General features: G+C 36.3%; 1 protein-coding gene across 5 annotated transcripts in view; it reads left to right on the forward strand.

Moving 5' to 3' along the window:
- TOPBP1 (topoisomerase (DNA) II binding protein 1) overlaps nucleotides 1–21353 on the forward strand; it is a 72090-nt gene that overhangs the window by 8100 nt on the left and 42637 nt on the right. For 4 of the 5 annotated variants that reach the window (XM_010839564.1, XM_010839562.1, XM_010839560.1 and 1 more), the window contains 8 exons: nucleotides 980–1161; nucleotides 2640–2836; nucleotides 4260–4439; nucleotides 5172–5338; nucleotides 8210–8373; nucleotides 8521–8771; nucleotides 19902–20242; nucleotides 20846–21018. In XM_010839564.1, coding sequence (XP_010837866.1) covers nucleotides 980–1161; nucleotides 2640–2836; nucleotides 4260–4439; nucleotides 5172–5338; nucleotides 8210–8373; nucleotides 8521–8771; nucleotides 19902–20242; nucleotides 20846–21018 — 1655 coding nt within the window. The remainder of the gene's footprint in view (nucleotides 1–979; nucleotides 1162–2639; nucleotides 2837–4259; nucleotides 4440–5171; nucleotides 5339–8209; nucleotides 8374–8520; nucleotides 8772–19901; nucleotides 20243–20845; nucleotides 21019–21353) is intronic. The other variant, XM_010839561.1, reaches the window with a different exon arrangement.

Below are 21353 nucleotides of genomic sequence, written 5' to 3' on the forward strand. Positions count from 1 at the left end.
GGATGAGATGGTTGGATGGCATCACCAACTCAATGGACATGGGTTTGGGTGGACTCTGGGAGTTGGTGATGGACAGGGAGGCCTGGTATGCTGTGGTTCATGGGTTCGCAGAGAGTCGGACACGACTGAACTGAACTGATGTTCCTTCTGTGCTTGCTTTCTGGAGAGTTTTTATCATAAATGCATGTTGAATTTTGTCAAAGGCTTTCTCTTCAAAATTGAAAGCAGTGGACTCTTTTATTGCAAACTGGCTACTTAAAATTTTTTGTTTTGATTTTAAAAGGAAACTCACTTTTTTCTCTGTATTATCAATAAATTTGTCTTTGAGTCACCTTTTTCCACCATAGTTAATCTTTTAAAAAGGATTCTGAGATTTACACATATTTTTTCTATATTCAGTATGTCATTTGTATATTTTTAAGTATGTGCATCAGTTCAGTTCAGTCGCTCAGACATGTCCGACTCTTTGTGACCCCCTGGACTGCAGCATGTCAGGCCTCCCTGTCCATTACCAGCTCCCGGTGTTTACCCAAAACTCATGTCCATTGAGTCGGTGATGCCACCCAACCATCTCATCCTCTGTCATCCCCTCCTCCTGTCTTCAGTCTTTCCCAGCATCAGGGTCTTTTCAAAATGAGTCAGCTCTTCGCATCAGGTGGCTAAAGTATTGGAGTTTCAGCTTCAACATCAGTCCTTCATAGTATATTAAAATATATAGTGTTCACTGTAGAAGAAAAATGGTTAAATTCATGGAGTTGCAAAAGACAAACATAGGAAAATAACGTGCATAAAGGTAATTCTAAAATTTATACTTTATATTTATCTTCTAAAAAATAACTTCATGAATTATTTAACTTGTAGTGATGAGAAATATTTGTGTGTTCAAGCTAAGAACAACAAACAGTGTTTATCGGACATTGTATTTAAAAATGGAAGAAATATTGTTTGATTCTGTATTAATTTTCTTTTGGGGCTACAGGAAGAAGTTCATAAATATGTACAAATGATGGGTGGACGCGTATACAGAGACCTTAACGTATCAGTAACTCACCTTATTGCAGGAGAAGTTGGTAGCAAAAAATACTTAGTTGCTGCAAACCTAAAGAAACCTATTTTGCTTCCCTCTTGGATAAAAACACTTTGGGAGAAGTCACAGGAGAAGTAAGAGATATTTTAGATATTTTCTAGATTTGAATAAGTGTTATCATTTTGGCATATTATGGGTTTTCATGGGGGGCGGTTTATGGTATCCGTTTGGGTGAACTCCGGGAGTTGGTGATGGACAGGGAGGCTTTTGCGTGCTGCAATTCATGGGGTTGCAAAGAGTTGGACACAACTGAGTGACTGAACTGAACTGATGGATTTGTTATTTGGGACAAAAATTGGATCATTACTCTTTTCTCCAATGAAAACAAAAGATAATCTACAAGTTCTTATATTATCAAGGTATAAGTTGTTAGGTAGACTGGGCTATGGACTTAACATTTGCTACGAGATAATAAATTCTTTGGTAATAGAATTGTTTTCAGCAGTGAACAATGATAAAATAGTTGAGAGAATCTGTGTGGCAACTGTAGCTTTTATGTTGCATTATCTTTCAATACCATGCCCTCATGTTGCTGCTGCTGCTGCTGCTGCTAAGTCACTTCAGTCATGTCCAACTCTTGTGCAACCCCATAGACGGCAGCCCATCAGGCTCCGCCATCCCTGGGATTCTCTAGGCAAGATCACTGGAGTGGGGTGCCATTTCTTTCTCCAGCCCTCATGTTAGGATGGAGAATAAATTTTAGCCACTTCGGTATTTGTATTTCTTCCCAAAGGGAACATATTTAAGGTTGAATATAAACATATATAACCCATTAACTGAGATGTAATTATTCAGTAAATGTTAATTAAGCCCATTTTATGTACCTGTCCTGAACTAGGCATTAGGTAACTGGAGAGCAAAACAAGACATCATCCCTGGCCTCATAGAGCTTAGAGCCTATTTCAAAAGATAGAATTGAGTCTCCCTTAGAATTCGATTAACAACCAATACGTATTTAGTTACCACTGTTTAAATTAAGTAGGCATTTTCCAGTCTTCCTTTCAGCACCATCCAGCATATTCTAAACATGTCTGTATATTGGCATCATCATCATTCCTAGCCTGTTTCATGAGTACATCTACCTACCAGGGCAGCAGAATGATGATATTTTTGTTGGCATTCTGCCAAAAATCTTTGCTTATTATTTGTATAGTATAATGGAAGAATTAAAAGTCTGTCTTTTTAGTAGGCAACCAAAGAATCTTTGAATTTTTAGTTAGAATTTTAGACTTGTAAGTTTGGAAAGTGCACTGCTTTGACCAGCATGGATTTATAGTTAACTGAAATATATGTATTTTTTCACTTAAAACAGTTTTATTTGAGGCTCTGAAACATTAATTTTTTTAGAGACATGGTTTGAGCTAGATGAGCAGTTAGTATAATTCTAAGTGTGCTTGTCAGTTTCCCTTAATATTGATCAAATTCCTAAAAAATGAGGAAAACATTAGTGTTACTTCTGTTGTTTGTCATTCTTCTGATAAAGTTTAAACTACCTGGTATTTTGATATCTTAATTTACGGGTTTTTTGTTTTGTTTTGTTCATTTTCCCCAGGAAAATAGCTAGATATACTGATATAAACATGGAAGACTTCAAGTGTCCTATTTTTCTTGGTTGCATAATCTGTGTGACTGGCTTATGTACCTTAGACAGGAAATCAGTTCAGCAGCTAACAGTAAAGCATGGAGGACAGTACATGGGACAGTTGAAAATGAATGAGTGTACACACCTCATTGTGCAAGAACCAAAAGGTAAAACTGTTTCCCAAATAGATGATAGAATATCTTTTACTTCTGATATTTCGTAAACATGCACATTTCTTTTTTCTTTTTTTTTGGCTCTACTGGGTCTTGTTGATGCATAGGCTTTTCTCTAGTTGCAGCAAGTAAGGGCTGCTGTCCAGCTGGAGTGGCTTCTCTAGTTAAGTGGCACAGGCTCTAGGGTATGTGGGCTTTAGTACTTGCAGTTCCCGGGCTCTAGAGCATAGGCTCAATAGTTGTGGTTCACGGGTTTAGTTGCTTCGCAGCATGTGGGATCTTCCTGGACTAGGGATTGAACCTGTGTCTCCTGCATTGGCAGGTAGATTCTTTACCACGAGCCATCTGGGAAGCCCTCTAATAATAAATTTTAAAGGCTTGGCTTCATTTTTAATTGAATGAATTATCCTTACTGAGTAAACTGCAAATTTTAACTTGAAGATACACCTTGAAGAACATGAAACTACTAAAAGAAAAATATATTACCAGGAAAAAGAGTTCCTTAAAATTGCAATTAATTTTGGCGTTCTATAACCATTATAACTATTCTGGAGAATATTTTTACTGATTCTCTGAAAATATATAAAAATTGATGAGAACAGAGTTGTATTAACATTTTTATTGTCTCTTTTTACCTACACAGAGAGTTTTTACCTAGATATCAATGTTGTTTTTTTCTTCCTAGGTGTGACTGTGAACAACTGTAATTGCAAAAAAATTTTTACATTTTATATTAGAAATATGTATTTTGAAACTACTTTCCAAAATGTTTTATTGTATCATGTCACCTTTGTTTCCATCTAAGCTTATTCATCCTCATATATCTCTATAAACTATAAATATACTGTTATCCCTTAACCCTATTCCTTATAGTATGAAACTGAGGGTCAGAGTCTCCTGAGCAGTAACTGCTTTAGATAGAATGGTTTCTTCAGAGTGTCAGAGCAATTTAAATACTTGTGTTAAGTAGGAATTGAAGTATATATACACATAAATATATGTATATGTATATATACACACAGTAATTAGTTTAAAAGTGAAAAGTGTAAAACCACTAAATTCTGTGAGTTATCCACATGTTACAGATTAAGAAGCTGATTTAAAGAACTTAAGAGATGGAAGCTATATTCAGAAATTTTATTTCAGTTACCCCAGTAATGGCTTCTGTCTCTGCAATTTTGTAAAAGATAAACCCCTCACATAGCATGTGTATTTAACACAACACACATAAAATATAATTGGATAATAACCTAATATATTGCCTTTTAATACACTGTATAGCATACCGTTGAAGAGTAATTGCTGGTAATTTTAATTTTGTTTCAGGTGAATTTTTTTCATAAGCTTTCATATAAATATTTCTGCAAAGATGGATTTTAATGGCTTGCATTTCTCTCTTTTTTAATTGACATAATAGGTCAAAAATATGAATGTGCCAAGAGATGGAATGTACACTGTGTGACCACGCAGTGGTTTTTTGACAGTGTTGAGAAAGGTTTTTGTCAGGATGAATCCATATACAAGACAGAGCCTAGATCAGAAGCAAAGAGTATGCCTGATACTTCAACTCCTACTGGCCAGATCAACACAATTGATAGTAAGTCTCTTTGGGATTAAGCAGTCATTTTTAAGACAGTTTTCTGTGTAAGGATTGATTTGTTAATAGGATCAATGAGATACAGTAGAGAATTCTCTCTTTTCTTACTTTGTTTCCAGGTGTAATTGTATAATAAAATAACCAAATTATATTAAAAAAAAATTAGTCCAGAACTTCTGCTATTTCATTTTCTAATGAATACCTACTTTCTTTCATATCCTTATATAATGCACAAGATAGTTAAAGAAATTAAGAATATTAATAAAGACTTAAGGGAATTAAGTTTTTAAAACTTGACTGGCATGTGGATATTAGTCCTATTTCTTTATTAGTTTGCTACAGTTGTTATAGATCATCTGTATTCATATAAAATTTAAAAAACATTTCTGTTTTGGAAGTACCATGTATACTTGTTGTTGGCAATATTACAAATGTTACCAAATTTTTTTCCAATATAACCTTCCTGGACCTTGAAGTCAGCAACTTCAGATTTTTATTGGAAGCCAGTCACTATTAAGAGAATATATTAAGTATATTTTCATTAAAATGAAGCTTAATTAGATTCATTTTCCCTTTTCATACTTGACCCCCAAGATTTCAGTAAAGCCACTTAAATTTTACTTTAGAGATTGTTCATGGCTCTTCTGGTATAAGAAAAGTTCACCTATAGGAAAATATGTGATTAGTTATTTTATTTCCATAAATTTATGCATCTTTGTTTTTAATATGTAGGTCGTACTCTTTCAGATGTCAGCCATATTTCCAACGTCAATGCAAGCTGCATAAATGAATCAATATGTAATTCAGTTAATAGCAAACTGGAACCTACAATTGAAAACCTGGAAAATTTGGATATCAGTGCATTTCAGGCACCTGAAGATTTATTAGATGGTTGTCGGGTATGTCTTTATTATGTAATGCACTAAGCGATAATACACGTTGGTACTTGTAGCTTCACTCTGAAGACCCTTCAGAGTTGGGCTTGCTCCTTACCTACAGAAGCCCACCACTCAAGCTAAGCAAATGCACTCATTAGGCCGTGTTTGTCTTTTAGCTATTAGGGTCTCTTTGCTTGGGATGTACCTTTATATGTCATCCATTAAACTTCATATCATTTTTCAAATCTTCTTTGAACCCTCCTAACTACCTTAATCTTCCCATGTACTGTGGGGGTTTTTTTGGCTGCATTGGATCTTCATTGCTGTGATCAGGCGTTGTTTAATTGCTTCAAGCAGGGGCTGTGGTTCATTGTAGTGCCTTCTCTCGTTGCAGAGCCTGGGCTCTAGGAGCACAGGCTTCGGTAGTTGTAGCACACAGGCTCAGTGTTTGGGGTAAATAGAGTTAGTTACTCTGTGGCATGTGGATTTTTTAGACCAGGGATCGAATCCCTGTCCCCTGCATTAGCAGTATGGATTCTTAACCGCTGGACCACCAGGGAAATCCTATCTACTGTATTTTGAGACCATTTAGTTTCTGAACCACTTAATGGATTTTTATTTATAATTGTCATTTATTGTTTATAATAAGTGAGACACTGTGCTGATTATTTCATATACATGTTAGTATGTCATATATAATCCCATTTAATTCCCACAAATAACTCAAATGGATATTATTGAGGCTGAAACTCAGAGGATTAAAGTTCTTGTCCAGAATCTCACAGACAGTAAGTAACTAGCCATTTACACCACAAAGCCTGTATTTCTAAAGATTAGGTACACCACTTTGTTTAATATCTCTTGGGCTATTTAATTTTTTAGTGTCTGAGTAACTGTCTAATAAATGCCTTGATGGTAACATCTTATATATTTTTTAGAACTAAATACTTAGTATATTTCTTGCTTGTAGACTGAATAGGCTATGCACTAATTCTCAAGGAGTTAGTTAACTAGTTAACTTAACTAGTTAAAGTTAAGCAAAGACTTAACTTTCTTATTTTAATCTTCAGGAAATTGGGCAAATTACCTTCCTTTCTATACTTTTAAAACTTAACAGTTTATTAATAGAATAGGAGGTGTTGTGTAATCTTTTATCTAGACTCTACTAATTCTGGATGTGACTTAATTATTCTTATAGGAAATGTATGATTACTCATTTTTGTTAAAATGTAATCTAGTGATGGAGGTTATTTAGTTTGGGATATAAATGCAGTTTGGAATAGATTAAGACATTTTTAAAAGATCCATTTTGTAAAATAGGGAAGAAGAAGATACAATATAGTAATATTGATTAAATTGATTTCCGTTCAGTTCAGTTGCTCAGTCATGTCCAACTCTTTGCGTCCCCATGGACTGCAGCACACTAGGCCTCCCTGTCCATCACCAACTCCCAGAGTTTACCCAAACTCATGTCCATTGAGTTGGTGATGCCATCCAACCATCTTATCCTCAGTCATCCCCTTCTCCTGCTTTCAGTCTTTCCCAGTATCATAGTCTTTTCCAATGAGTTAGTTCTTCACATTAGGTGACCAAAGTATTGGCGTTTCAGCTTCAATATCAGTCCTTCCAATGAATATTCAGGACTGATCTCCTTTAGGATTGACTGATTGGATCTCCTTGCGGTCCAAGGGACTCTCAAGAGTCTTCTCCAACACCACAGTTCAAAAGCAACAATTCTTCGGTGCTCAGCTTTCTTTATAGTCCAACTCTCACATCTCACATGTGCACATATTGATGGTTAAAAATAAGTTACTGAATATGTTTCATCCTCAAAGCGTTGTGCTTAGCTCTTTGACCTAATTTTTTTTGTTTAATCAACTATGAAAACTGTATTTCAGTATATAAGGAAGAAAACTGATTTAAATAGTCTAAGTTGGACTTGCTTGGTAGTCCAATCATTAAGAATCCACCTCCCAGTGCAGAGGACACAGGTTTGATCCCTGGTCTGGGAAGATTCTTCAGTGGCTCAGCAATAAAAAATTCACCTGCAATGCAGGAGACGAGGGTTTGATCCCTGGGTTGGGAAGATCGCCTGGAGTAGGAAATGGTAACCCACTCCAGTATTCTTGGCAGTAAAATCCCATGGACAGTGGAGTGAGCCTGGCAGGCTACATACAGTCCATAGAGTAGAAAAGATTCGGACACAAACTGAGCACGCTCGCACTCTGAGGCTTCCCATGCCGTCAGGCAGCTAAGCATATGTGTCACAGCTGCTGAGCCCGCACACCCTAGAGCCTATTCCCTACAAAAAGAGAAGCCACTGCATTGAGAAATCTGCACATCCTCACGAGTAGCATCCACCTGCCACAGCTAAAGAAAGCCCTCGCGCAGCAACGAAGACCCACACCACCAAAGAAAAAGCCTAGTATGTTGAAGTGGTCATGTGGTTAATCATTGGTAGCCGACCCAAAATTTAAACCTAGATTTTCTGAATTCACATATTTAACTCCAGTTTATTTCAGTAATTACTTGGAAATTTACAAGTAGTAAGACCAGTTTAAGAAGCTACCTACATTTTAGAAATTGCTGTGCACTAATATTCAGAAGATATTTGAATTATTCTGGTTTCTATTTTATTTAAAGCTTCAGTACTTATCAGTAATGGGTAATAATGTTATGGGATTGTGAAGAAGTGATAAAATTTAAGAATTATTTAGAAATCAAAGTTTCAGAATATACTTCTTAATATATTTAAAATGTAAATATAAAGGTTGCCTTATTTACACGTAATGGGTTTAGATCACACTTTCAATACATAGATTTCTATTGAGAGAAATAGGCCATTTTAAATGCGTTAATCTAAAGCCAATGTTGTTTTTTTTTTCATTGCAGATCTGTCTTTGTGGTTTTAATGGCAGAAAGCTAGATAAACTGAGAAGACTTATTAACAGTGGAGGTGGAGTCCGTTTTAATCAGCTCAATGAAGATGTAACTCATGTTATTGTGGGAGATGATGATGATGAATTGAAGCAGTTTTGGGATAAATCAGCCCACAGGTTTTTTCAGTTTTTGATTCAAAGCAATTTCTACTCTGTAATGATTTTCCTTAAAATTGCATATCCTGGCAGTTATGGAAACTACATGGTACATGGGATAATGGTATTTATGGTTTAAACTAATATATAACTGTACTGTTTTTGTAGGCCGCATGTAGTGGGAGCAAAATGGTTGCTAGAGTGTTTTAGTAAAGGCTACATGCTTCCTGAAGAGCCATACATCCACATTAACTACCAGCCAGTGGAAATTCCAGTTTCAGATCCACCTGAAAGTAAAACAGCCCTTTTGAAAAGGAAGAACAACGGCTTCTCTAAGAGTGACTTTGTTCCTGAGGAGAAGCATGAGCAAGCTGATGAAGATCTGCTCTCTCAGTATCAGACTAATAACCCCACAGTAGGTAAGAAAGAATGACCAGTGTTAACAGTCATTAAATATTTTGGTAACAGAATACATACTTACGTGATTTCTGCCAGGTTCTTTAGAATTTAGGTTATACTAACCTCTTTCTTCCCTTGAAGTTTTATTTGTGTTACTTTTTTTTCTTTTAAGCAGGCAAGGCTAAGAGATTCTAGACTTTCTGAGTCCCTTTTTTCTCTTCAGTTCACCTGTACCTCTTGGGTCTGGTTTTTAAATACTGTCACTTGGTTTGTGTGTTTGTAACATCCTGAGTTTATTACAGGGGTCAGTTCAGTTCAGATGCTCAGTTGTGTTTGACTCTTTGCAACCCCATGGACTGAAGCACGCCAGGCTTCACTGTCCATCACCAACTCCTGAAGCTTGCTCAAACTCACGTCCATTGAGTTGGTGATGCCATCCAACCATCTCATCCTCTGTTGCCTCCTTCTCCCGCCTTCAATCTTTCCCAGCATCAGGGTCTTTTCCAATGAGTCAGTTCTTTGCATCAGGTGGCCAAAGGATTGGAGTATCAGCATCAGTCCTTCCAATGAATATTCAGGACTGATTTCCTTTAGGATTGACTGGTTTGATCTCCTTTCAGTCCAAGGGTCTCTCAAGAGTCTTCTCCAATGCCACAGTTCAAAAGCATCAGTTCTTTTTATGGTCCAACTCTCACATCCATACATGACTACTGGAAAAACCATAGCTTTGACTATATGGACCTTTGGTAATGTCTCTGCTTTTTTATATGCTGTCTAGGTTGGTCATAGCTTTTCCTCCAAGGAGCAAGTGTCTTTTAATTTCATGGCTGCAGTCACCACATGCAGAGATTTTGGAGCCAAGAAAATAAAGTCTGTCACTGTTTCTATTGTTTCCCCATCTATTGGCCGTGAAGTGATGGGACCAGACGCCATGCCATGATCTTAGTTTTTTGAATGTTGAGTTTTAAGCCAGCTTTTTCACTCTCCTCTTTCACTTTCATCAAGAGGCTGTTTAGTTCCTCTTCGCTTTTTGCCGTGAGGGTGGTGTCATCTCCATATCTGAGATTATTGGTATTTTTCCCGGCAATCTTGTTTCCAGCTTGTGCTTCATCTAGTCCGGCAAGGTATTTGTTACAAGGTATTTTAACCTTATAACAAATGCCTATTAGTTTGTAATTGTAGCTTTAATGAGTATAATGCTGCACTGTAGACTACTGTCTCAGGATGTAGTCTTCTCAGTGTGCTAAACACAATTGCCAGTGAAAAGTTGTAAACAGCATTTCTACTTTTTAAATACTTTTTATTATAGAGTATTTAATTCATCCAAAAAGATATAAAGAATAATTTAACAAATAACCATATACTACTAATCTAACTGTTTAAAAACTATAGGATATTCTGTTTGGTCAAAATTCTCCTGTGAATCCATCCTCATTTTCTTAGTAGTTGATAACATATATATATCTGTAAGTAATATACACACTGTTTTGTTTTGTGTGTATTTTAACTTACATAAATCGTACATGATATGTACTCTTTTGCTGCTGCTGCTGCTAAGTCGCTTCAGTCGTGTCTGACTCTGTGCGACCCCAGAGACGGCAGCCCACCAGGCTCCCCCGTCCCTGGCATTCTCCAGGCAAGAACACTGGAGTGGGTTGCCATTTCCTTCTCCAATGCATGAAAGTGAAAAGTGACAGTGAAGTCACTCAGTCGTGTCTGACTCCCAGCGACCCCACGGACTGCAGCCCACCAGGCTTCCCCGTCCACGGGACCCTCCAGGCAAGAGTACTGGAGTGGGTTGCCATTGCCTTCTCCCTAAACATGCAAGATACTCATCTCATCCTAGTAACTGGTTATGAATATATCACACTGGTATATGAACATGCCATAGTTTATCTATTGCCCTTCCTGAGGAGATTTTTATTGTGGTTTTTTTGTTTTGTTTTCTAATAACAAACAGTACTGCTGAAATTGTTCTTGTGTGTGTCTCTGCACGTGAACAAGAATTTCTCTAGGGTGGGATGACTGATTCCTGGGATAAGTTTGTCTTCTACTTTCTTACATAAAGCGTATTGCTTTCTGGAGTGTTTTAGTTTACCACTTTATACTAGAACAATAGTAAGTGTTCCTGTTGTTGCACATCCTTTTAACATTTAGTATTTCTCATAAGGCTTGAAATTCTTATTAATTTGATGGGTATAGAGTGGGATCTCATTGTGGTTTTAATTTTATAACATTGCTAATAAGGTAGAGCATCTTTTTGAGTGTTATTTGGCTATACTTTTGTTTTAATTAATTTATTTTTTATTGAAGAATAATCACTTTACACAGTTTTGCTGTTTTCTGTCAAACCTCGACGTGAATCAGCTAGATGTATACATACATCCCCTCCCTTTTGAAACTCCCTCTCATCTCCATCCCCATCCCACCCCCTCTAGGTTGATACAGAGCCCCTGTTTGAGTTTCCTGTAAAGTAGGTTTTTTAATCCATTATTTTTTGGTTTGTTTTTTTCTGTTTTATGTAAGTTTTCCTATCTGAAAATCATAAAGTTGTATTTTAAAAGTCTTAAAGTTTTGCTTTTTCACATTTCGTCTTCAGTCCACATGGAGTTGATTTTTGCATTTGATAAGAAGCATTCAAATTATCAGTGTAAATAATCACTTATTCTCAAACTTTTTTGAATAGGCCATCCTTTGTCTACTAATTTGCCCTCTTGCCCCTGTCATTTATTAAGGGTCTGTTAAGTGGGGATCTGTGTTTAGGCTTTTTATTCTGTTCCATTGAGATACTTCACTGATAAACCATCTTATTTTAATAGCTTTTGTAATATGTTTTGATATCTGAAATGTCAAGGCCCTCCAGTTTCCTTTACAAAAGTTTCTTACGTATTCTTGAACTTTTGCTTCTATATAAATTTTTAAAATTAATTTGTCAGTTTGAATAAATCTGTATGGGAATTCAGTTGGGATTGTACTGAAATTATTTGGAGCAGGATTGACATCTTTACAATAAAAAGATCTTTCTGTCCATGAATATAGAATATCAGCATACAGTTTATGTTTTTCAATAAAGTATAACGAGTCATAAGATACTAGACATGCTATGTTACAACTATCCCTAATTTTTTGTATTTTGTGTCTGTTCATTTGGTATTTTAATTCTTAAAATTATATTTTACTGATATACAAGAATAAAACATTTTGAATAAGAACATTTTGGGTATTGAGTTTTTTAAAAATTGTGGTAAAATATGCCTGACATAAAATTGACCATTTTAACCGTCCTTAGATATACAGTTTAGTGGTATTAATTATATTCACATAGTTTTGCCACCATCATTACCATCCATGCCAGAACTTTATCTTCCCAAACTGAAACTTTATAGGCCTTAAATAGTAACTCTATATTCCTCCAGCCCGTTTCCTGGTATCCACCATTATATTTCTGTCTCTATGAATTTGACTATTCTAGTTAGCTCATATACATGGACTCAAGACAATACCTTTTGTGTCTGGCTTATTTCACTTAGCATTATGTCCTCAAGGCCATGTTTTAGCATGTGTCAGAATATCATTCCTTATTAAAGTTGAATAATACTCCACTGTATGTTGGAATTGTCTGTTCCATTTTCTGTTGATGGACACTTGAGTTGTCTCTACCTTTGGCTGTTGTAAATTATGGTGCTATGAACATTGGTGTACAGATATCTGTTCAAGTTCCTGCTTTCAGTTCTTTTAGATATAGTCTCAGAGGTGGAATTGATAAGTCATGGTAATTCTATGTTTAACTTTTTGGGAAACTATCTTGCTGTTTTCCACAGTGCTGAACTACTTTACATCTTCACCAGCTATGCACAAAAGTTCTAGTTTCTCTATATCCTTAGAACATACTGTATTTCCTTTTTTTTTTCTTCATATAAAAGTCATCCTAACGGATTTGAAGTGATATCTCACTGATGGTTTTGATTTTCATTTCCCTGATTAGTGATGTTGTGCATCATTTCCTGCTCTTATTGGCCATCTATATATCTTCTTTGGAGAAATGTTTATTCATTCGGGTTGACTGTTTTTTGTTCCTGAGTAGTAGGAGTTCTTTATATATTCTGAATATTGATCTCTTATCAGTTATTTGATTTGTATATATGTTCCCCCTTCTTTGGGTAGTGTTTTCACATTGTGTTCTTTGGTAGATGAAAGTTTTAACTGTGATGAAGTCCAGTTTATCTGTTTTTTTCTCATTGCCTGTATTTTTGGTGTCATAATTAAGAAATCATTACGAAAGCTAGTCATGAAACTTTCTCATATGTTTTCTCATAAAAGTTTTGTTTTTATTCTTCTTTAGAACTTTGATCTGGGTATTACATGCTTTTCCTCTGTTCATTGGAATTATCATATGGTTTTTCCTTCTTGGTGTGATAAATCGTATTAGATTTTATATTGTCAAATCAAGTTTAAATTCTTCTGGATGTGATATATTCATCTTTTTTACACATTACTATATTTAGTTTGCTAATATTTGATTTAGGCTTTTATCTACTCAGTGTGATACTGGCTATACTTTTCCTTTGTCTGTTATCTTTGTTGGATTGTGTTATTAATTGAGTGGATTGAGGATTATTCTTTCTTTTTAAAAAAATCTCAGTTTGTGGTAGATTGTGGGGTTATTTTTTCCTTTTTTTTTTAAATCTCAGAGTTTGTGTATCATTGGGGTTCCCTATCCTTGAATGTGTGATGAAACTCATCTCTCTGGGCCTAGTGTTTCTTTGTAAGAAAATTTTATAGTACTAATTCACTTAATGGATATAAGACTGTTCAGTTGTGTTTTTTTCTGCATCAACTTTTGTAAGCTGTGTTTTCTAGGAAGCTTAATGGCTAATTTTAATAGTCGTTTTAGGAAACTAACTTCATTCATAAATTTATTTTTTTCCTTCTGATTTCTTGAGTTGCACGATTTGCTTTCTTTTTTTTGTTAGTCTTTTTATCTAAGTATGTCAATAGATTTCTCTCAAAGTACTCACTCAACTAGTTGTATTTCAAAATATATATTTTTTAAATTATTTTATATTTTGATCGCACTGGGTCTTCATTGCTGCACACAGGCTTTCTCTAGTTTTGGAGAGCAAAGGTTCCTCTAGTTGCAGTGCACAGGCTTCTCACTGCAGGGCGTGGGTTCCTCCTTACGGGGACTTCTCCTGTGGAGCACAGGCTCTAGAGCACTTGGGTTCTAGTGGTTGTGGCATGGGCTCAGTAGTTGAGGCACATGGAGTCCACAGCATGTGGACTCTTCCCAGACCGGGAATCAGACCCATGTCCCCTGCTTTGGCAGGTGGATCCTTATCTACTTTACCACCAGAGAAGTCCCAAAAGATCTTTTATGTAGAATTTTTTAATTTGTTATTGTTGTTACTCACTCGCAGAGTCGTGTCTGACTCTGCCACCCCATGGACTGCAGCACTCCAGGCTTTCTTGTCATTCACTATCTCCTGGAGTTTGCTCAAACTCGTATCCATTAAGTCAGTGATGCTATCTAGCCATCTCATCCTCTGCTGCACCTTTCTCTTTTTACCTCTAATTTTTCCCAGCTTCAGGGTCTTTTCTAATGAGTCTATTCTTTGCATCAGGTCGCCAAAATATTCTGTTCTAAATGTTTTCTAATTTTATCATATATTTGGTCTGTGAGGTGTTTAGGAAGTAGTTTTTGTAAATATTTTTCTGTGCCTCAGAAAAATGTTTTCTATGATTATTTGGAAAGTTTATACATTTGTATGATGTGATCAAGTTTTGTCAGTTCTATCTATGCATTAATGAAATAGATGTTAAACTCCTCTATTGTAGTGGTGACTGTCACTTTTTCCATGCAATTCTGTCACATTCAGTTCTTTTGTGTGTATTTTGAAGTCTTATTACATGGGGATCCTCATTTTCCTAATTTTTCTTTTACTTAAGATCTATTTTATCTGATATTAAAACACCTATGCCTGCTTCACATAGGTATTTTTTTAGTGTGACTTTCTTTTAATTGAAAATTGGTTGATTTACATTTGTTGTTATTTGTGATATATTTGGATTATTTTCTGCCCTCTTGTTCTGTGCTATTTGTCCCATTTTCCCATGCTTCCTTGGTTTTCGTTTGTTTTTTTAACATTTTTGTCTTTTGGATGGGTTGAGCTTGCCTTTTCCTTCCCCAGATCACACTTCCAACTCTGCATCTTTCCCTCTACTGATTTGGAAGTTTATATATACTGTTTTATGTTTTCAGTGTTTACCCTTGAAAATCTAATGCACATCATAGCTTAAAATTTAAAATTAATTAGAATTTTTGTCTTTCTTGTGAATAATTTAAGAACCTTATAACGTTTATCTTCAGCATCACTACCAACCATACTCTCTACACATGCACTCATTAATATATTCAGCTTATGTATTTCATCTTGTATTTTCATTGTCCTTTAATCTCACAATTAAGCATTGTTGTTTTCTATATTCAGTAATTGTTTTGATTTACCAACATATTTAGCTACTTCTTTGCTCCTGATTCCTTATTGCATCTGATCTCTCTCCTTTGAAATAATTTTCTTTTTTCTTAAGATATATCCTTTGGAAATTTCTGTTAATGTCTTTATTTTGCCTTTGTCCTTAAAAGACAGTTCTAGACAGTTAATTTGTCAGAGCTCTTGGGAGATATTTTTTCTTTGTCATCTGTTTCCGTGACTGCTAATTAAGAAGTCAGATGTCAGCTTACTTGTCATTCTTTTGTAGGAAATCTTTTTTTCTCTGTTTGGTGGTGCTAATGGTTAAGAATTCACCTGCCAGTGCAAGAGACACGAGAGATGAGGGTTTGATCCCTGAGTTGGGAAGTTCCCCTGAAGTACCAAATGGCAACCTGCTCCAGTGTTTATGCCTGCAAAATTCCATTGATAGAGGAACTTGGCAGGCTGCAGTCCATGGAGTCACAAGAGTCTGACACAGCTTAGTGGCTAAACAGCAGCAGCATCTTTTTTCTCTATTTTTAATACCTTTTTTGTGTGTGTCCTGGAGTTTTACCATTTATCTGTCTTATTTGCAAATCATTGTACTTTTTGAATCAGAGAATTAGTGATTTTTTTTTCCTTTATTAGTTTTTAAAAATTTTTCATCTATTATGTGTTTGAATATTGCTTTCCTTCATTCTCTGTATTCTGTAACTCCCCTTTAGCTCTGTGTCCTTAATCTGTCCTTCTAATTTCATCTTTTTATTTATTATATGTAATTTCTTCAGATTTTCCTTCTACAACACTATTTTTCTGTTTAGCTATTGCCTAATATGTTTAACCCATCCATTAAACTTTCACTTTCAGTATTTTTCAGTTCATAGAAGTCCTAGTTCTTTAAGTAGTGTGTTGTTCTGTATTTGTGGGGGGGTTTTGCTTTATTTCTTGAGACATTTTAAACCTCTTGCAACATCTGAATGAAGAACCGGGATAGTTCTCTTGATTGTTGTTCATGATGCTTGGCTTCCTCATGTGTTCTGTGATATTTATTATATAAACTCTTTCTCGTTAGGACTTGAGGTCCTAAGAAGCCTGGGAAGAGAATTTGGTCCTCCAGATAAAGTTTATGTTTAAACCTGCCAGGAGCCTAGGAATTTCCCAACTTAGGACACCCCTAAGTTACTTATTAGCTAGATGTTTTTGGACCATCAGGCCCTAACCTACTCTGAGGACCAGCCTATGATGACAGATTCCCAAGAGAGATGTATTGACAACCACCCCCCCACCCCCTAAAAGCCAAAATCGTGTACTTCTCATCTCTTTTTGCAGGGTGAACATGGTGGTGGTTGATTGGTTTTTGATGGACATTTTTACTGAAGGCATCTTCCTTTAGGGTTTCTGAGTGGAAGCATATATTCTTCCCCACCTCTAATTAGTGTGGGATAAAAGGCTTGACTCCTGTCCCTCTACATGACATCCTTAAATCCTAAGGGTGTTGGTCACTGCGAAAATAGATGGTAATTGTTACCTTTAGTGATTACTTAATGCTCTGGATTCATACTTCCACTTCATTTTTAGCATTTGAGAATTTACCTTGCTTTTTTGCAAACTCAGCTTTGCATTTTTAATGATACCTTTAATATTTCATCCTCTATTTTTAGGTGTTTTATGGTGAGAGGGTTCTGCATGTCTAGCTGGCCATATTTTTATTTATTTATTTTTGACATATTTTTAGAGAATTTCAATTTTCCTTTTTTTTCAGCTTAAAACAATATTTAATAATCCACACTGTTCATGTTGTTCTGAAAAATGATTTTTGTCAGACCATTTCCTTATGCTTTAGTAGTGTATCGTATCAGATCATCCTAATTTTTTAGGATGTTTTAGTACAAAAAGACCACCTATTGACTGGAAGCAGTTTTATGTGCTATCCTTCAACAAGGGTGGTTGTTGGAATAAGGCAATTAGTTTCTCAAATCTTCCTTTCTGAAGCAGCTAGTAGTGTACTGACTTTGAAAGGATTTGGTGATAGTAAATCTCAGTGAATCCCCAAGTACCTTTGAAAGAATGTAATTAAGTGTTTACTTCATGTTGAAAAAGCTATGAAAAAGTGTCTGTTGGGCTTCCAAATGACATCTGTTTGAAAAGAGGGTTCTATTAGTAAATGAACTGCTATAAAATGTGTTATTTTATTCTGAACCTTTAATAACTTCAGGGTTTTACTTATAATTTAGAAGAACATAGTATTTCTAGTTTGTTTTTATAGTATGTACTGATGTGTTCAGTCATGGCCAACTCTGCGACCCCATGGACTGTAGCCCACCAGGCTCCTCTGTCTGTGGAATTTTCCAGGCAAGAATACTGAAGTGGGTTGCCATTTCCTTCTCCAGTTTTTACTGTAGTATTCTAAAATTCCCGCTGGTTTCTTTGTTCTTATACCTCACCAATTACACAGAAACATCAAACAAAGTTGTTTTTTTCCTCCGAGATGTGATTGTGAGCAATTTTAATGCAAGAAAAAATTTGTTTTTACATTTTATATTATACATTTTAAAACTGCTTTCTAAATGTTTTATAGTATCATGTCACCTTTATTTCCATCTAGGCTTATTCATCCTCATGTGTGCTCAGTCATGTCTGACTCTTTGTGACCCTTTAGACTGTGGCCTACCAGGCTCCTCTTTCCTGGCATTTTTCAGGCAAGAATACTGGAGTGAGTAGCCATTTCCTCCTCCAGGGGAACTTCCTGACCCAGGATTAAACCCTAGTCTCCTGCGTCTCCTGCATTGCAGGCAGATTCTTTACCTGCTGAGCCATTGGGAATACATCCCTCTAAATTATAGATACACTGTTATCCTTTATTCCTTACAGTATCAAACTGAAGGTCAGAGAATCTCTTGACATACTGATTAGTAAATGCTCTAGACAGAACAGCTTCTTCAGAGTCTCAGAGCAATTTAAATATTTGCATTAAGTAGAAATTAAAGTGTGTATATACATACTTTATTTTATATATATATATATGCACACTTTATATATACTTTTCTCCAATAAGCATGACTTTTCACTTTTCAACTAATGACTGTATGAATGTGTATATACAGTAATTAGTTTAAAAGTGTAAAGAGTCATTTATATATGTACACACACACACACACACACACACACACACACCCATATACAGTAATTAAAATGAAGAGAGTTCTGCCTGTTGGAGATGAGGATAGAAATAAGAAGATGGCTTCCCTGGTGGCTCAGCAGTAAAGAATCCGCCTGCTGTGCAGGAGATGTGGGTTCAATACCTAGGTCAGGAAGATCCCCTGTAGAAGGAAATGGCAACCCACTTCAGTGTTTTTGCCTGGGAAATCCCATGGACAGAGGATCCTGGCTGGCTACAGTCCATGGAGTCAGAAAAGAGTGGGACACGACTTAGCAACTAGAACAACTATAACATAATGTTACGGACCCTGCAGTCAGACAGACTTTGGTTTATGTCTCATTTCTGCCAGCTAATAACTGTGTGACCTTAGAGAAATTATATAACCTGTTTAGACCTGACATTCTTCTTGAAGGATGGGTGTAGATACAGCAAGAGAACTAGCCTTATATTATCATAAGCATTAATTACATGCACGAAAAGCACTTAAGTACAGTGCCTATGTTCCTGGTGGCTCTGATGGTAAAGAATCTCCCTGGAATGTGGGAGACCCAGGTTCAATTTCTTGGGTCGGGAAAATCCCCAGAAGGAAATGGCAACTCACTCCAGTGTTCTTGTCTGGAGAATCCCATGGACAGAGAAGCCTGGCAGGCTGTAGTACATGGGGTCACAAAGAGTCAGACATAGCTGAGCAACTAACTCTATGTAAATAGAAAAGAATCTTTGACTAGCCTTCAGGCTGTTGGAATCCCAGGAAGCAGGGCTTGGAAAATGCTGAAAGTTGCTCAGTTGTGTTTGACTCTTTGTGACCCCATGGACTGTCCATGGAATTCTCCAGGCCAGAATACTGGAATGGGTGGCCTTTCCCTCCTCCAGATCTTCCCACCCAGGGACTGAATTCAGGTCTCCTGCATCACAGGCAGAGTCTTTACCAGCGGAGCCACAAGGGAAGCCCCTTGAGGAGTTATTGGAGCTTCATAATTTTTGAGTTACTGCTACTGCTAAGTCACTTCAGTCGTGTGCGACCCCATAGACGGCAGCCCACCAGGCTCGCCCGTCCCTGGGATTCTCCAGGCAAGAACACTGGAGTGGGTTGCCATTTCCTTCTCCAGTGCATGAAAGTGAAAAGTGAAAGTGAAGTCACTCAGTCCTGTCTGACTCTTAGCGACCCCATGGACTGGAGCCCACCAGGTTCCTCCATCCATGGGATTTTCCAGGCACGAGTACTGGAATAGGGTGCCATTGCCAGTTCGAGTTACTGGAGCCTCACAATTTTCTAGTATACTAGGAATACTAGAATACTAACATGATTGCTCTTATCCGAGGATGGTAATACTCATTGCTGTCTTGGGAACCCAGAGGATGGGGTAGGTCATATTCTTTCTTCATTGTATACTTATAAAGCCTTAGTTTTGTAAGTGTGGTCACAGTTCTTAGGCTCCCTGTTACCTTTATATCCTTACTAGGAGATAAACTTTATAAAGTAAATTACCTGTTAGAAAACGTTTCTTTTTCTTTTCCAGTTGAAGTTGCCAAGTCTGAAGTTGGGCTCTGTAGTGACTCTACTCATGTGGAGCCCCGTAATGATTCTTCTCATATTTCTCTGCAAGAACACCAGTCTTCCATCAGTCATTGCCTCCCTGATGTTTCTACAATTACCGAAGAAGGTTTATTTAGCCAAAAGAGTTTCCTAGTTTTGGGTTTTAGTAATGAAAATGAATCTAATATTGCAATCATCATAAGAGAAAATGCTGGAAAAATTGTGTCCCTTCAGAGCAGAGTTGTTGCTGATTATGCTGTGGTTCCTCTGCTGGGATGTGAAGTACAGGCGACTGTGGGAGAAGTTGTAACAAACACATGGCTGGTAAGAAAACACCACATCAGTTCAAATGTAGTATTGAAGGGTGTCTGAAGCTATATATCTTTGGCACTTTACTTTTGGTAGACTGGTATTTGGGTTTGGGCACTGTCTGGATTTTGTTTTTAGCAAAGGAAATTATCAATAATAAAATACACAAGCTTCTTGGTCCTAATCCTGGTAGAATAGAGGGGCTACATCAGCAGCATTCTTTCCTAGGAAAGTGACTCCAGGTCTTCTCATATTTAGGTTTTCCCTGTTTTCTTACTACCAAAGCATGACATGCACTTATGTATTATTGCATCTTGTTGGCTTATCAATGATAATTTCAACCACTGACTTTTTCAACTTTCCAAGACTTAAGAGGAAAAATGATAACTACATTGGAAGAAATTAAATTTAAAGCAATATTTAGGAAATTCAGTGATAAATCTGATTTTAATATCCTATATAATGACTGATACATTTTAATATTATAATTTTAAATGTATTGTGAATGAGCATATACACATTTATATTAATAAAATTGCTTTTCACTGTAACTGAACCAGTGTTAACCACTAATTGCTTATTTCAGGTTGATGATGATGTTTTTCTTGTTTTTAAAAGGTAATGTGTATAGACTACCAGACTTTAATTGATCCAAAGTCAAATCCTCTCTTCACACCAGTTCCAGTTATGGCAGGAATGACTCCTTTAGAGGGTTGTGTTCTTTCATTCAGCCAATGTGTAGGAGCTGAAAAAGATTCATTGACATTCTTAGCAAATCACCTTGGAGCCAGGTATGTAGTATTTTTAGTACTTGCCCTCTTGGTGTATGTATTATTTGTTTTTACTTACTGAAAAGCATACAAATTAGCATTTCACTGGATTTCTTATAATATTTACGAGGAGTATGTTGCATATCTGATGTGGTGGCTCAAAGTGGAAGGGAGAGAATGATGTTAGACAAGTACTTAGCAAGTATTAAGACTACAGGCATTAATGCTTACTACCAAGAAAAGGAATATTTAAAGATACTGCTTGTTTCAGTGTTATTTCCTTCTGTGTGCCATATTCTTTTTTAGTATACATTGTTTCTCTGCAATGCAGTGTTAAGCAGAAATAATGAATACTT

The sequence above is a fragment of the Bison bison genome, unplaced genomic scaffold (genome assembly GCF_000754665.1).
Source record: "Bison bison bison isolate TAMUID 2011002044 unplaced genomic scaffold, Bison_UMD1.0 scf7180017864119, whole genome shotgun sequence".
Classification (NCBI taxonomy): domain Eukaryota; kingdom Metazoa; phylum Chordata; class Mammalia; order Artiodactyla; family Bovidae; genus Bison; species Bison bison.